This window comes from Lissotriton vulgaris, chromosome 12 (assembly GCF_964263255.1).
Source record: "Lissotriton vulgaris chromosome 12, aLisVul1.2, whole genome shotgun sequence".
Lineage (NCBI taxonomy): Eukaryota > Metazoa > Chordata > Amphibia > Caudata > Salamandridae > Lissotriton > Lissotriton vulgaris.
The window spans coordinates 118,370,473-118,388,212 of NC_141700.1; the positions used below are offsets into that span (position 1 = coordinate 118,370,473).

The 17,740-nt window shown below is 43.3% G+C and overlaps 1 protein-coding gene across 1 annotated transcript in view; it reads right to left on the bottom strand.

Annotated features, from left to right (window-relative positions):
• Positions 1–8,071: 8,071 nt before the first annotated feature.
• Positions 8,072–17,740, bottom strand: part of ECM1 (extracellular matrix protein 1) — a 41,596-nt gene continuing 31,927 nt past the window's right edge. The window contains exons 6-7 of the mRNA XM_086947464.1: positions 14,768–14,855; positions 8,072–9,414 (exon numbers count right to left, since the gene is read on the bottom strand). Of these exons, the coding sequence (XP_086803590.1) occupies positions 9,259–9,414; positions 14,768–14,855 (244 nt within the window). The 3' untranslated portion in view covers positions 8,072–9,258. The remainder of the gene's footprint in view (positions 9,415–14,767; positions 14,856–17,740) is intronic.

The following is a 17,740-nucleotide window of genomic DNA, read 5'->3' on the forward strand; positions in this document are numbered from 1 at the left end:
GTTGCTGGATCAAAGACATTGCACTGCTTTTGTACTATTTGTTACCTGATTGTTTATTAGTATTATATTTTTTACATGATTGCCATTCTATTTTGCTCCTCACTTACTACCGACTATGATATTGCTTCCAATAGTTTGTTTAATCACCCTCTTGTTGCCCCTACCCTTTGTTTCTGTAAAGCGCTTTGATATCTGCAAAGATCTTGTTCGCGCTATATAAAACTTTGAATAAATAAATAAATAAATGTATGTGTGTGAGAAGCTCCTAGTGGCGAAGGTGTGTTGGAAGACCGGGAAAGGGGAGTGGCAGAGAAATAGAAGAGGTGTGGCAGGGAAAATGGAAATGGTGCGGCTATGGGGGGAACATGGAATATGCAAGAGAAACTGTCTAAGCAATAGTAATTGGACGGAGAAGCCTTGGGGATGAAAAAAGTGGTTCAAAATGGGGAGCGAGGGGGATTCCTGGGGAAGGAATGGGCGACTAGGAAAAGAAAAGAGCTGCAGTGGTCTTCAAACATGGATTTAAAATAAACAAGATCATTGCTGACTTGGTGGTCCGTATCCCTTTTGTTGTTGACGTGGAGGCTGTGGCTACGAACGCAGATCTAAAAGAGGGGGAATTTTGTGGTCTTCAAACGTGTTAACGTTGCGCCCTCCCCAGTAAAAGAAAATAATAATAGATAAGTGACCTCCCAGAATTTTTCACAATTATTCTTTTCAATTTCCAATGTTTAAATATGTCTAGACTTTTTTAAGCATTACAGTTATGTTAAACCTTTTAAAAATGCAATCAAATACGATTGCCAAACATACTATTCTGGTCAACTCACAAACGTGTAAAAGCGTGATTATCCGAAGTAGGGCAGAGAGGTTTGAAGAATATTTAGAGTCCCTTCGCTATTGACACATATAAATGACAAAAGATGTTAGTAATGGCCCATTACAACGTGGCTTACTGCTGATAATTTGTTTTCAGCTTAAAACAAAGCACTGCTATCAGCATGATGCTTCTTTTAACCAGAGCCTGGCGCCCCCTGGGGTCAGTTAAGCCCCCCCCCAGTTTGAAGAACCCTGCTATAGCGTGTGGGTGAAGTATACGATAGGAAGGTTTATCATACCTGGGTGCCAGGCAGTGAAGCAGTGGCTGGGGAATGCATGGCAGGAATAGCACGTGGGTGCTGGAAAGTGTGTATGTTTTTGGGTGGTGCGGAAACAAGAGTGGGGAGTGTATGTGTTGTGATGTTGGACTGACTCGGGCCATGATGGGAGGAAAAGAACAGGCGCGGATGTGAATGGGACTGATTTAGGAATTTGGGAAGGGAAACCCGTAGCTGCCTCCCTGTTTTGGGGTTTGGATAGGGTTGTGCATACGTAGGTAAGTTATGTGAAGAACAAGAGTGGTTGCAGAAGCACTTTTCTTGGTAGCGGCATAATAAGGGGTAAAGTAGATGTGAGTTGGGACAGTGGAGGCATATGGGAGTGAAGAAGTGCCTGGGAGATGGGACTGACTGGGTGCTATGGGAGGGTGGGGTCGAGTGCCTGTCAAGTAGCTGTGAATTGTCACTTGAATTGTCTCTTGGATGGGGAAGGAGTGCCTGGAAGAACAGCAGTGATCTGGGTATCACGCGTGGAAGAAGTGAATGGGAGAGGTGTGGGATGGACTGATTGGGGCTATAGAAGGGTCAGGAGTGACTGTGGGGGGGGCTGAGTGAAGTGCTCTCTCTCACCTCAAGCACTGGACTCACGGGTGGGAGGAAGAGCACAGTACTATGCAACCCATCTGGTTCCAGTTCGCTGTGTCTGTCCCTTTAAGAGATCTTCAGGGCAAGCTCCTTAATGCCCTCACGGCCAGTGGGCACAGGCTTAGCTTAGTGTAGAGTGGCATCCTCTGAAGGTAGAAGGCGTCAGAGCTGCTGCATGGCAAAAAGAAACTGGGCTGAACAAAAACCCAGGCTAATGGTAGTCACCGTGGCGGCCATCTTTAGAAGGAGCCTGTTCCATCAAACGTCAATGTTTGACACCTAATTAAGAATGGCATGAACTACAGAAGCTTTTTTTTTTTCAAACATTTTTTTTTTAATTTTAGCTGAATAAACGATGTACTAGTATCCCTTCGAGTGTAATAATCAACTCAAGGTTTTTGTATAAAATAATTGAGTAGATGCCAATTTAGACTAGACAGTGCAGGGTCCTTTTTGACTACATTTTTATTCTATATGGACCAGAAATTGAATACTTGTTTTGCCCAATAGCATTAAGCTTCTGGAATGTAGAAGCACAATGAAGACTGTATCACTACTAATGCAATTATACCTCACCTTATTCGTGAGAGAGTGGCAGTCTCCATTGAAGCAGTGCCATAAAAGTGGGAACATATGTGGAACCACGCGGCATAACATAAGACTAGCAATGGAGGTAACTATAAAGACTCCCCTGTGATTTATTTTAGCATTTTGCAATTGAATTGAGTGAAATTTAAGCTATTACTCCGTGAACTTAATCTCGGCGAAGACTTTGAAACGCTCTTGTCCTGAACTCTAGACATAATAGAAGGAATGGCAAGCTGCATACACACTATACATTGTGATCGCTGACCAGGAGGAACCATGAGTGTGTTGGATGGTCAACTAGAAACAATGAGTGAAATCCGATGGGAGGGAACAAGCCCCCAAAAGAGGGACATTTACAACAAACGCACCAATCAAAAGCCAACATTTGACAATGGCACAACAAAGAACAAATGGAAATCGATGGGCGTGCTTGAAGCCCAAAGAGGAGATACAACCTTTCCTGCAGACAGAGCATGCGCGTTGCCTAGGCTCGACCTAAAAAGTGGAGTAACCCACTGTGCTTGCCAAGGAAGAAGGAAATATTGTGACCCTTCTACCTGGTTGGAGTGGTGGCAACTGGGAGGTGAGCTAGAATGTTTGTTGTGCCCACTCATGTGCTCATACACACATTCAAGGCACTACACATCTTAGGCCCCACCTACCTGAACAGTTGTTTTTCCATTTATTTATTTATTTTGCGGGTTTATAGAGCGCTAGAATAAAATCCAAAGGGAGTATCTCCGCGCTATCTGACTGCTAAACCTGCAGGAGAACGAATTCCATGGCTCCACTCTGGTTCTCAAACTGTGTGGTTAGATCTGGAACAAGAACGTCTTCAGCTTTTTCCTGAAGGCCAGATGATTTTCTAGCTGCCTAAGCTGGAGAGGGAGACCATTCCATATCCTTGGTCCCCTCACAGACAGAGCCTTACCCCCTTGCCTTACCCGCTTGATCCTAGGAATAGTGAGAAGCATTTGGTCACTGGACCGTAAAGCACGAGAAGGAACATACGGCACAAACTTGTCTGCCAGATAGGAGGGACCCAGACCATGAAGTCCTTTGTGGACCGTACAACAGATCTTAAAAGTAACTCTCTGGCGGATGGACAGCCAATGAAGCCTGGCAAGAAGAGGTTTTGAAGATGTTCTGGGAGGGGCATTTAAAACCAGCCTGGCTGCGGTGTTCTGCACAACCTGTAACCTATCCAGATCCTCCTCATTAGCTGACAGCAAGAGACCATTACAATAGTCAAGACGACTGATAACCAACGCCTGGACCAGGGTCTTTCTGATGGTATCTGGAAGCAATGGAAAAACTCTGCGCAGCAATCCAATGGTCCGAAAACAAGATCCAACAATGTTGGTAACATGCTGCTTCAAGCTGAGTTCTTGTTCCAGACGGACCCCTAGGTTCTTGACTATCTGCTTAGGCTCGGGGACTGGGCCTAGATCTAAAGGCCACCAGTCAGGAGCCCAGCAGATCTTAGCCTCCCCGAAAAGCATAACCTCTGTCTTTGAAACATTGCACTGCATCATATTCAAAGACATCCACTTGGAAACTGCTCTCATCTCCTCAGAGAAAGAATGTAATACCTCTGGAGTAAGATGGTCAAAGGGAAAGAGCAGCTGGGTATCGTCAGCATAAGATACTGGGCAAAAACCAAAGGCTCTCAGGATATTAGCCAGGGGGCCACATAGATGTTGAATAATGTAGGGCTCAGACAGGAGCCCTGTGGCACCCCCTTAGTAATCCTGGTCTCCTCGGATCGGAAATCGCCCATGGTGACACATTGGGTCCGATCCGAAAGAAAGCTCTTTAGCCAAGCCAGTGCCATGCCCCCTAGTCCACTCCCAGTCAGACGCTCGACCAAAATTTCATGTGAGATGGTATCAAAAGCTGCCGATAGATCTAGCAGCACCAGGACAGCTGATTTTCCTTTGTCCTGGAGCATGCGTAGATCATCGGTGATCGACAGCAAAGCTGTTTCCGTGCTGTATTTTGGTCTGAAGCCCGACTGGGAAGGATCTAGGGCACCAGTGTGTTCCAGGTGATTGGACAAGTGCTTATTGACGTGCTTTTCTATGAGCTTTCCCATGAATGGTAAAAGGGAAATGGGTCTCAAATTGGTCATGTCAGCCCATGTAGTGGCGGTGTTCTTGCGGATGGGTCGCAATTGGGCTCTCTTCCACTCCAATGGGACACAACCTGTGACCAAAGAGAGGTTGACCAGACTTTGTATTTCTGGTGCTAATATGCTCCTCACTGAAACCATCACTCTTGGTGGAAGCTGGTCCATAGGACTCCCACTCTTTATAGTTGTAATAAGTCCCTCCACTTCAGTCAAGGTGATATTAGGGAAGATCGACAGAGTGGAAGCGATGATCTTTTTACTCGCTGGGACAACAGTGGGAAAAGTGACATGTCCAATGAAAGCAATGGAGGCATGAATCTTCTCATAGATGGTTTCAATTTTGTTCGTAAAGAAGCAAGAAATATCATTACAAAGTTGTTGAGATGAAGTGTCAACACTCTCACAAGCTGCCGGCTTCAAAAAGGAGTTCAGTATTTGATAAAGCATCCTCGGCGCATTTCCTACCGCCTCTAACTGTGAGGTAATATGATGTTTACGAGCTGTTCGACTAGCTTTGTGATATGATTTTAGCGCCCTCTGATACTCCAATTTATCTGACTCCAAATGAGATGTACGCCAGGTTTTCTCAAATTTTCTTGTTCTACGCTTCATGGATCTCAGGTCCTCTGAAAACCACACCTCCTGATTTTTCGTCGGGCGGGTCTTAAAGGTTTTCATAGGAGCTATGTGCTCAATGGCAATGGTTACTGCCTTTTCATATCTCTCTAGCGCCACATCAATGTTATTGGGTGTGGAATAGTCTTGGATAGAGAAGGCATCCCTAAAAGATTCATTGGTAATCTTGTGCCATTGTCTCCGTTTCATGGGGATCTGAATAGATCTCTTGGGAGTTGGTCCTATCTCAGGAATATAAAATTCTATAGTAAAATGGTCTGTCCATAGATTTGCAATAGGGGCAGAACACTCAACTCCAAGGAACCTGGACAAAATGAGGTCCAGAGTATGTCCGGCCCTATGGGTGGGTCCTTTATTACGTAGCAGAAATCCTAATGAAAAGAGATCTTTTAGTAAATCCTGGGTCTCTTTTTCCTCCTTAAGCTCTGCATGTATATTAAAATCACCCAACAATAAAAAATCTTTCTTGACATTAACATAGGGGGCCAATAATTCCATCAAAGTGTTGGAGAAATTGTTCATAGGTCCAGGAGGCCGATAGACCAAAGCACCGTTCATAAAACATTTAGACGAGGTACTGATTTTACAAACCAACATCTCCATCTCCGCAGAGCAATATTTCTCAAGAGTGGAGACCATGATATTGCCTTTATGCATGATGGCAAGGCCGCCTCCCTTTTTAATCCACAAACTACCCAGGCACCAACGCTCCACAGGACTCCTACTCGCACACATCACACGCACGCACAGACCCAGATCAGGAGGATGGTCATTCTCTTACAATGCTCCTAAAGCGTAGCACGACCTTTTAGTCCATATAAGAGCCTCATTCTCTCTTCTTGAATTCCATAAGAGGCAGAACACCTGGCTTTTCACTTAACTACCATAGACAGGTCTAGGCGCGCATACACACCTGCTCAGGGCCAGAATACCCTTGCATGTGTGCTTTGCAAATGCATATAACAAATCCATGCATTAAAGTACCTCATGTGAGCCCAGCCATGAGTGAGACCAAATTCTGAGGATTCGATCATCCTTGTTCTGCAGTCATGAGCAACAGCACCCATCTTGTGGCAGGGGTGGCAGTTGAAGCTTACAAGATGGCTGCCACTGCTGACTGTGCGGATGACAGAACATTGAAGCGGGGCAATAGTGGAAGGAAACTTTTACCCACATGGCTAGTGGAGAATGACAAGCAGTGAAGAGACACACATTTACTCCTAGGACATCTGTATCGGTCAGCCTAAAGCAGAGTGCTCTCTAGTGAGATACTTCCACTGGCTCCTCCGTTTGCTCTCAGGTGGTTTGTTCAAGGCGGTTATTAACGCTCGCAGACATCAGGCGAAACCCAGGAATGGGTCTGTTCATTTCTTGACAACAAGAGTCAACAGAAGAGGATCGGTGCCACTAAGCCCTGAATAAAAAGTAAGTCTGGGTTCGCCAGGGTTTTTTGCTTTCACTGCTGCATTTTAAGGTTTTTGGGCAGACATTCACCCATGTGACGGCACAATGCATGGCCCATTTTCAAATGTATGCTGGCGACACTCTGGGAGTGGAAGATCACAAGGAGGTCTGCAAAATACCAGAATGCCTGGGATACATTTACTTAGGAGTAGAGGAGAGCTACCTATGATTTCTGAGGCCAAGGTAGAGGCATGGCAGATTTGATTAGAAACACTTTACCCTTTAAATTGCTTTCAGTCCTGTGAACATCAACTCCACAGGCTGTCAGTCATGAACCAGGGCATTCTGCGCAAGTCTGAACTCAAATGTTCTCAAGAAAAGGAACAGCTTCCCTATGAGGCTCTGGAAGGTTCCCAGTACTGCTCCAGGCAAACCTTTCATGATGGAACTTGAGAACATGAGTTGAATCCCTCATAGACCTACCACAAGGAAGCTCACAAAAAGGACTTGTGACAACTCAACAAATCCAAGCTCGACTGCTATGGAGACCTGTGGCCTGAATTGTTGTGCATGGTTCAAAACCAGGTAAAACATTGCTACCCAGGAGCATGGAGGCCCACTCAAATTTAGAAAGGATCTGTTTGTTATTTGGGTAGTGTGTTTTTGTAGTACGACAGTGGATCCTTCCCTTCCCTTTCTTTTTTTCCTTTCCCCCCTTGTATTTTCTTTCCTTCTTCTCTTCCTTTCTTCTTCTTGCTGTCTTCCTTCCTATTTTCCTTCTTCTTTCCTATTTTCCCTTTTCTCTCTTTTTGCTTCTTTCATTCATAATAGTGATGCCGTTTACGGATATTGTGGTTCACTGACATTCCCCTTATAGATTTCTTCTATTTCACCCTTGTATTACTTGCGGGAATTATTTGTAATTGATTCAAGCATAACTAATGTTCCAATGGATTTCGATTGTATCACTTTATATTGTATTTAACTATTTTTTTATACTTCTTAAAATTTAATAAACTTATTGAACAGAAAAAAAATGTAGAAAGGATCATTATGAATGTTTGACCTGGTCCTAGGAGCCACTGACATAGGGAGCTATAAAGAGCAGGAAAAGTGAAATAAAGGGAGAAAGTTTAATACAGGCATGTATAGCACATGAATACAGTTTCCCGTGAGGTCCGATGCCCAGTAGACCATAATGCAGAAGGTAGGAGCCTAGAAGCATAATATGATCTGTGAGAAATTGGTAGCATAAAATATAAAGTAAACCTATATATTGATGGGAACACTCTTTGTGGGTCTCGTTTTATCGGTGAAGGGACCCGTCGGGTCTTGCAGTGTAGTGTGCATGGTAATGTCATGTATACCACCAAAGACTTCCATTTACTTTTTTCATAAAACAGTATGTTTTCTTCCATGTGTTTTTTTAAGAGTGATAATTGCATTCTACTTCACCCCATGTATCTCTTCCGCTTTAGCCAACATTTTCTTAAGGTGCTGCTACATCACTCAGTCCTGCTGAAGAGAGGGCCAGAAAAGCACTCCAAGAACCACACGCGTTTCAACATGGTCTTTTTTAGTCATTTTATTAGGAAGATTTCATTCAACGCTTACACAGTTTGTACAAAATAACACACTATGCTCCAAATAGTGAAAGTGGTGCAAACATCATTTGAAATGCACGTCGGCAATATTCATCAGGGCGTGAGGTACAGCCGGCTATGATAATACTGTACGCTGTGAGCGAGACTATACTGGAGTTGAGCGAAGCTCCGCCAACACTAGGCGTTGAGGATATTACAGCTTCATGTGTGGTGCAGGACTCCGTACACACACACAGATAATGCGTATGTGGTCCCTAGGTGCATGGTGCTATTGCATGGTCTAACAGTTCAATTAGTAGATTATACACCCTTGTTTTCCATGCCGATACATACACACACACAAACAGTGGCAGGACACGTTGGTGGTTACAACAAAGAATGCAATGTCCCTATATAAACCACAGGATAAATGCACCATATATAGACTGAGGAATGCCTTGATGGTGGAGACAATATATTGTGAAATTCACTACATCATCGTAAAATAACTTTCGCATGCAAGCACCGCAGCATGCAATGCTTACAGGTAAACCAGAGCATGCTTGTCCCTTATATACATAATGTAACTTTGCCATATATGTACTACAGTGTGCCTTGGGTGTGTAGAAAGGATACAGTGTGATCTGTGCCTTATGGCACATGTGGAGCTTGCCAGTGGAAGCATCAAGTCCAAAGCTATGGATAACACCATTCGTTACACTTCTACAACTTCTCGTGGGCGCCCTCGGATGTGCTACGTGTACTTGTCTGGGGTGCAGAAAGCTAAGAGGGCATAAGGAGACCCTGGCCATGGCAGAGGGGCTATATAAAAATATACTGATGTTAAGTAGCCTAGGTCCACCACTTTGCCAATTTCCCAACACAAAAGGTCAATATGCCAAAACAATCTTTTCTAACAACCCAGGTTAACCAGAGAAACAACATGCGGCGTATGGGGAAGACCAGCCTCCTGACCATCCGCAGCTGTTTTCCACTTTTCCTCCATTCCAGTGACTTTGGGAAGAGACCTTCGGTAATATTTAGGAGATCTATTCCTAGGTCAGGGTATGGATCTACCTGGTTTCCAGCCACCCGGCAGAGCTGTCTTTACAACAAATGCTTGAATATAAAGTTTGAAAGTCTATGGAGAGGAGAAACGATGGCGATTCGGCCCTTAATATTCGCTGCTTGAAGTAGCGACCACGATGTTCCGCAGGTAGTTGATATTGAAGCACTTGGCTCTTTCAGACTCTGACTTACTGCAACACTTCTCTGTGTCTTTCCAGGAGTCTTTCTTGGTGGAGCAGAGCATCTCAACAAAGGCGGCCTTCTGCAGGAAAACAAAGAAAGAGCGGACAGGTCAGAGCCACAGAAACCGGCCACGGCAGAGCTCTTCGTAGATACATGAGCAGTTCAGTGCTAATCACAGTATTATCTAATGCAAGCTGGAGATCAATAAGGAAGCTGTATAGACGAAATAGGACAGGGAACCCTCCTACCCCCCATCCACCCCCCCACCAAGACAAAATCCCTTTATAGGCATGGGAGCGGTGGGAGAACAACATAAAAAAAAAAAAACAAAGGGGTTATGATTTTCAAGAATAATCAATGACCTTTTTCGATGGATGGACATTTTTGATAAATGTGTCATTTGTGTCAGTCATTGTAACACAGTTGTATTAAAATATAACCTTTATTAAAATTGTAAAAAAATTAAAATTAAAAGTATGATTTTGGGAAAATGATAGAGTGTAAATGTGGTCCTTCCACTTTTGGATTTACTCCTTCTGTAAATGCTAAGCCAGGCTAAGGGGACAACTTGTTCCGGAACCCGTATAAGACATTGCGCAGAAATGTCAAAAAATTTAACAAAGCACATTGGCTACAGTTGCTCTCACTTTTATCTCGTTAATAGTCATAACAGGTGACCTGGATAGCCAGCATTGCTCCGAATACTCAGTGACACCCGCTATCAAATCAGAAAATACTGCAGCCAGCCACGACAAGGACCATGTACTAGCCGGCATGATGCTGTGGCAGATATTTGAGAAACCAGGATTGCTTAACATATTGATTTCATCCTTGGGTCAAGCTCTCTGTGCAATGCATCTCCTTAAATCATCTTATAGCTTCAAAGCAAAGAATGGCAAAGATAATTTAAAAGGATATTTACCTGTAACAATAGTTTTATACTGCGGTATCTGTCAGCGAGTCCTGTGCTTTACATTCCTGTACTTCGCAGCTCCTCAGTCCAGACTGAATAAAAATATTTGTTTAGCGCGCTATCATATCATAATAGGGCATCCTGGTGATAGGAAATCCAGAGGAGGGGAAGCATGTGCTACCAAAGGAAAAGCCAGATATATTTAGTTCCCGAAACGACATCAGATTGGAATTGTCCTAGAGCTCTGGGTTGTGGGAAGAGAAGTGTTCCAAGTTTTTGCACCCAAATAAGGAAACAGGCACCTCACATACATGTCCTCATGCTTTTATTGCAGTTCTAGAGATTGGTGGTCATAGAGCACAGGTTCCGAGGGAGCACAAGAAGTGATCCGGCCAGGAGCGGCCAGTGCAGGTAAGAGCAGTGGAGCGTATTCGACAGAAAATTATTTATTTCATTTTCTCTCGTCTTCCTCTGTCCAATCCCCCCCATTCTGCCCCTCCGCTCTTACCTGGACTGGTTGCTCCTGGATTCGATGCTGAAAACAGAGAAGATTTGTTTTATGGAACGCACTGTCACAGACACATTGCCTTAAAGACGGTTTACATGGCCAGTGAGAGTCTACAAAGAACAAAAAGGTGTTCGGAGAGAACAGAGCAATGAGGCACCCTGGGGTAAGAAACACATCCGTGTTCTACGTGAGTTGAAGGCAGCGTGTATGATCTGTTAGAGTATTTCAGTTGTCTCGTGGAAGAGTCTTACTGCAATGAGGAGGCAGAGGAATGACATTTAACGAGTCCACGTATGTATTAACAACACACAGATGACTGATCCGTTGGGAGAAGGAAAGGCAGGGGTCCAAGATGAATCCAAAATATCCTTTCAAGTCCACCAGATGGTCAAAGGCACAGATACCCCAGCCACTTCCATTCCACAGACACCAGAAACCCGCCCTAGACTAGTCCAGGATCAAACTGCTTTCAATAAAAGGAGGGGATCTGTCAGTGTTCTTATTCTTCAAGCATTTTAGAGGGGAAAGAGTAACAAAGAGATAGGCCAGAAGTTGTTGAGAAGCTTTGGATCTGCCTGTGTAAGATGTTTTTCAACAAATCAAACAAATATGCCCCCTCGCTTGGACCCAACGAAGAGACAAGATGAGATCAGGAGCTGTAGTCACGCATAGGCAGGTCATGGGTCTTCTGGATATCCAGATGTTATGGAGAAAGCAAGAAGAGTTATTGAATAGTAAAAGAGAAGGTTGACCTTCTATACAAGGGTAAGAGTGCTGAAGCCATCTCCTTGTGTGAGAGAATGTGCTCTGATGTCAAAAGTGAGAGGGAGATTTGCGATTTGCGTCATCGTAGAAATTAGACAACTAATTGCAGTTTGCAATAAGGCCTTTTGGACTTCTCAGCAAACACCGGCTCAAAGAGATCTCAAACTCCGATGTAAACCAACCTCCATTTTCACTGAAAGCTTTGCCCGCTTCCTATATGTTCACTCTGCCAAGAATTAAGGAGTCCCCAGTTACACGATACGCATTTGTTGGCCAAACACAGTGTATGGCTCTTACCTTTTCATATTCAGAGGCTCAGGTACGTCACTCCCATTCTTCCACACGTGTGTTGAAAAACTTGTTTAATCCTTGATTTTATCTAGGATTGACTACAGTAAATCTCTTTATCTGGGATTAACCAAGTAATTGGTTTTTAAAAACCTGCATCCAGACTCTTGTTCAGTTTACCAGCACAGCCTATTTCTCCTCACTTAATCTGCCACATTACCTCGTCGTAGCCAAGCCAATTGTCTTTAACAAGGGGACTGTTTTTAGGTCTCGTCTCCGCAGTGCGCATGCGCTGCAGAGGAAAAAGACCTTTAGAAATCGCTTCAGTTTTGCAGTCAAAAACGTGCACGCATTGCATTGTTCAATGGCAATGTGTGCACGTTTGGCAAATCCCTTGTGTGAGTGAGCTTTCAAACCATCTGTTTCTAAGTAACAGTCCTGCTTGCTCCCGCAAGGGAAACCGGCGCAGGCCCCCTCCTCTCTCCCCCCTCTCCCTGCTGCCTTCTTTCAGTGCGAGGCGTGCGCGCTTGTTATTCAGAGACGTTTAATTCATTACACGCCTACTAGCTCTGTGAGCTCCATCTCAACTGACCTTCTTGCAGCTCCTTCATTCTCTAAATCTAGCATTGGTGATCATTCCTTTTTTTCACTTACCGTAGTTTCCAAGTATTACACCAATGTTCCTCTCATTATGTGCCCTGAAACCATCCACTTAGCTTTACATAAGAAGATTATAACTTGGGTCTTTCCGCTGACCATGTAGAAAGGCATCTGCCGATCCCTCAGAATGAGGAGACCCTAGTAGGGCAGCAGTGCGCTTTTATGAAACACTCATTCATTCATTCATTGTTCAGCAGGATGTGGTATGTTGAGTAAAAGGATGCAAGAGAAAGTTTGGGTTTAATGCAACCTTCTCTTCCCTATTCTAGACCTCGAGGCACTTCTAGCTTCGAGCATGGGTAAATAATGCTCTATTGTACCATGGAAAAAGTGAGAAAACAGGCAGCACACTGAACTAATTGATGTAGAAATTATATATAACCACTGTCGAAAAGTATGGATTTGGTCTAAACTAGGCCTGAGCAAAATGTTTGTTACGCTGGTGAACTTTTGTTAATTTTGCCTTACTCTTGTTCAGCAAAATGACACATTGTGCAAATATAGGCTATTTGCGGAAAAAGGTATTGGGAGTGTGACATTCGCTGTAAAAGATGTATTGTATACACATGGGAACAAATCAAATAACAGAACCCGGGGAGCTGTTATTCGCAGTGCTTTTGTTTTTGTGTAAAGTGTTGTTGCAATGTAATGCGTCCTGAGGCTAAAAGTGGGTGTAAGGATGAATTTCGTGTTAATAAAACAGCCCCAAATGGCAGTTTAGCATTTCGCATTATTATGCACAATATTTTCAAAATACGAGAGTTTCACGCACTCTTAGATTAAGCACTGATTTATTTATACCCTTATGAACAACAGGAAGTGGACAGCAATTCACACTCTGCATAAGAAAAACTGACTAGAATTGCCAAGATCTGCCCGGGTTCCTTAACTTGCAAGGAATATATTCTTTTAAGACCCGGGCTTCGTAACCACTTCTGGCATTACAGCCGGTAGGTAGATCTCCGTCTGTCTGACTGCCACAGACTTTGAGGTGTTTGCTGGTCACAGCAACAACAAAGTCTTCCAAACTGGTCTTGCATCAGCAGTATCTGAAACTCTCTTGATATTTGGAAGAGCTGTGTACCTCTGATCATCCCTCTGCTTATGAACTTTACACAATGAGAGTAGTGAGTACTCCACAGATTAGCATAGAGCATTTTGCCCAGGTGTAGTGAGTGCAGAACCAAACATGTGGCATTAGTTGTAGATGTGAACCATGTGCAGTGAGTGCAAAGCTGAATGCCCCCTATGCGAAACGCCTTCAACCCATTCATAGTAATACTACAGAGTTACCATCTTGATCAATGCAGGGCATTTTTACCTCTGCATTAAGAACATAGACCTAATCCAGGGTCAAACTGTATGCATTGACAGGGGACCCTGATAACCAAAGTGCCTCAGAGCTATGGGCAGTGAGCATGTAAAGTGTCCAGGTGCTATGGTTCATTCAGTGGCACACTGCGTTAGCTGCCTCGCGACGGCCGCAGATAAGAGCGAGGGGGGTGTGCTGACGATTCCTGCGTTTACCCCTGCCTCATGACGCCCCCTCACCATGTCACTGGATACATTTGATTCCATGCAGCGAGTACATAGTTACTCAAGTATCGCACCGGAATTCTTTCAATACAGCTTTTCTTCTCACAGTAGACTTTTGCAGCACACAGCAAGCGGGTGCCCCAGGGATACATTCTGTTGATGTGGGTCTGGAATATTGAAGGGTCACAATAGCGTGCCCAGAATATTGAGGACCAAATATTGAAAGGTATGCTTGTATAGATTTTCATTGCCGAACTGAATATACACACCTTGGCGACAAATTTATGTCTTCATGGTATGTAGATGCGGACTTGAAAATCATAAATCCATGCCTTCCACTGTGCCCTTGCCTCTTCAGTATTTTGTCTCTCAATATTCTGGTCAACATGTTGTGAGCCTTCGATGGTCAGCTTTGATATTCCCTTCAGGGCCAGACTGGCCATAGCGGGCACCGGGCAATCCCCCGGTGCGCCGCACGGATGGGAGCCGGTTTTGGGCCCCCGGGGCCGTTTTTGTTACAGTGCCTTTTTTGTAGCATAGCTGCAAAATTGCCCCAGTACCAAAATCGGCCGAAAACCGGCCCCGGCAAAGAGCTCGGCGGCACCTCCAACCCCACCGAGTGGGAAGGTGGGCCGGCCGAGCACTTTGCCAGGGCCGGTTGTGGTTCCCAGTCCGGCCCTGATTCCCTTCCAAAATCATTCTTTGTTAGGATAATCCGATAAATCTGTCCCAACTCGGCAACCAGTGCGTGCTGCCACGTACCTTTTGTTCCGCACATTGTACTCCTTCCTCCATCGTCTGCTGGCAGCAGTCGTCTGTCAGGCTTTTGACTAGTAAAGGAATTTGTTTCCTAATAAAGACAAAAAAACAAACTCTTTTTCACTCTTAAAAAATGGTGATGTTTTACCATCATTCATATGCCCAAAATCATTTACTACGTGAAAATCTGCCATTTTGAATGGTCATTTACAGAATGACGGCACTTTACATGTGGCCTAACGGCTAGGGCGCTCGACCTCGGATCTGGGTTTGAGACTCGGTAACGGCGCCAAACATCCTGTGATTCTGGGCAAATCACTTAATCTCACTGTGCCTAGCAAAAATGAATGTGTGTCCTCATGTAACGTAACTGGTGCTAAGTAAAGCGCACTGATACCCTATTCGGGTCAAGTTCGCGCTATATAAAACTCTGAAAAAAATAAAAAAATAAATGCATTTTTCGGCCCAAGAAAATTGTGGAAAAAAAAGAAAGCCAAATAAAAAAATGTTTTAAAAGACCAAACCATCAGAAAATAACAAGGAAGTAATGAAGGGATACATTTAAAATAAATATACTTATTAGGAAAGGAAACTTTAAAAAATAGGGGACACCGCGGTTCTTCCCCAAATATAAGAAGTCTATACAAAAAAACAGCAATTCAGTAGATGGTGAGCCATATGCTGAAAAAACTAAACTGTCAGTTAAAATCAATTTTTAAATGGAAAATAATGTAAAAAAAAACTAAGAAGATAGGATCCACAAATTAATAATTCCGACATTAATCTTCCAAGATTAATTTCAAAGTAATTCGTGGATCTGAAAATTAATCTAAGGCAAGCACCGGAAATGGGGTTGAGTGATGAATAAAACAAAGAGAATTTCTAAAATCAGAATATCAAAGATAACCGAGATCTCAAAGATCTGGTTCATTTTGGATCAAAAACAGAAGAGACTAAGTAAACTACTGCCTTCTTATGGCCAGTGGGTGAAATGCCCGGTCATTGTTACAACCAATGTTTTGTCCACAACATAATTTACCCAGAAAAGTTCAGAAGGTGACTACCTCTGTAGACTGCAATTTCACACATTCCATTGTGTTAGGACAAAGAAAGTGTGAGAGCATAGAAAGGCAGACAACGCATCAATTCTGCATTGGAGGGGATTATAGCCGTGAGCAGTCACAAAACAATGTTTTTTATACCAGGGCGCCATATTCTGTATTTAATATCCAAGTAACATAATGATCTACCCTCTAATCTATTACTCTTTGCTCACACAGGTTGAGGATCAATAAATATATTTTATTAATATATATTATATATATATATATACACACATACATATATATACACATATTTATTTTATCTGAAAAAACTTTGGGTAAAGTTTAGCTTAGGTTGGCGAGCGATCAATACTGGTTACAAACTAAGATCTCAAAAGACAGGAAATGGAACAGTTCATGTAGAAACTTAGCCTTAACTCCCACCCCACAATGCCTTCTTCATAACCCCACAAATGATCTCACACCTCTGATACTTGTCATCTATAATATCAGTAAGAAGGTATGAGTAACTTTTAGTAAGGCACAGAATGACAACTAGAAATTGATAAAAGAAGGAACAAGGGCACACAAAGCACAAACTGCAAATGTATGGTTTTATAGAAGGAGAAATTAATAACAAAGGATGACATCATCAGGGTACCAACCTATGCATCACCTTGGTACAGCCTTTAAATAAGCAACAGTGCCTACCAAGATCAAAAACACATTTGCCCGATAAGTTTGTTCCTTTCCACTCCATCAGCTTACTATCCTAAACACTTTACGTCTGACATACTCCATTGCTATTTACTAACCAACTTTAACACAAGATGGGCTGTGGGCATTAAGGGTAAGTTATTACCTTTTCTGGTTTATATCCTATAGCTTTGTTCTTCGCTTTCTAAACAGTATCCACTCACATCCACCTCAACTAAAGTGTTTTTTTAAAATTTCGATTTTGTTTGTGCGATACAAAATCCAATGCGTAGTGAGAGTGCGCCCACCCCTAATGTTAGGATTGAGACTTTACTGCTTGATAATTACTCAATTTAAACTCTCTAGGCAATAAGAACCATCACTGTGCAAAGCCTTTAATGAGCCTCGATGGCACTATGCATTAACAAGCATTAATGGCCCCCCCATAACATGGTTTTACCAAGGGCACGAACTCCCCATAGAAGTTTTTTTAGAGGACACTCTGCATTAAAGCATTGCTATGCGGGCTCCCTACAGAGCATCAGTAATTGATAACATAAGCAGAAACATGTCTTTTTAGATCTCTCTTGTTGCCATTGAATACCAGGGGAAACATGCTGAGCGACACTACAATTACAGAATTGGTGAAGTTCAGAGTTTACCACAAGGCATCTTTTCGAATTTCTCAAGTTACTGCAGGACACAGGGAGAGATTAAAATACAGAGCTTTGTTTTTGCCTTTTGTTTGTAATTTACTAAAGCTCAGTGAAGAACCGTGAATTTTTGTAGATACTCAGGGATGTCATGGTCCATGGACCAAGCTGCCAGCATCTTCCCAGCATTTCCCAAAAGGCCTTGAGAATTTGTGGTTAGCTGGGGACCACTTCCAGTGGTTCTCCAACTGACAGCATGCCTTGGTCCTCTTTCACTCTCAAAAAGGGAGTATAAAAAAGGACGCGAGCGCCTACGCCGTCAAAAAACGAGTGCAGGTGGATCATCAATTTAAGGAACGTTGAGGTCGACAGAGTGCTGTAGTGTAGGATAGGGATTACTTCAACACTACAGTGTTAGGGTCCCTGTATCATTGTGACCAATTTGTGCTGTAGTGTAGGGAATGCACACTGCTATTCTTGAGCCTCTGGACTGTAGTGTCTCATCTCAGTAGTGCAGCAGAAACCATTGCTAGAGCACATCCACTGTGTTTTAGGGATAGGCGTAAACATCTGCTAACGTCTAG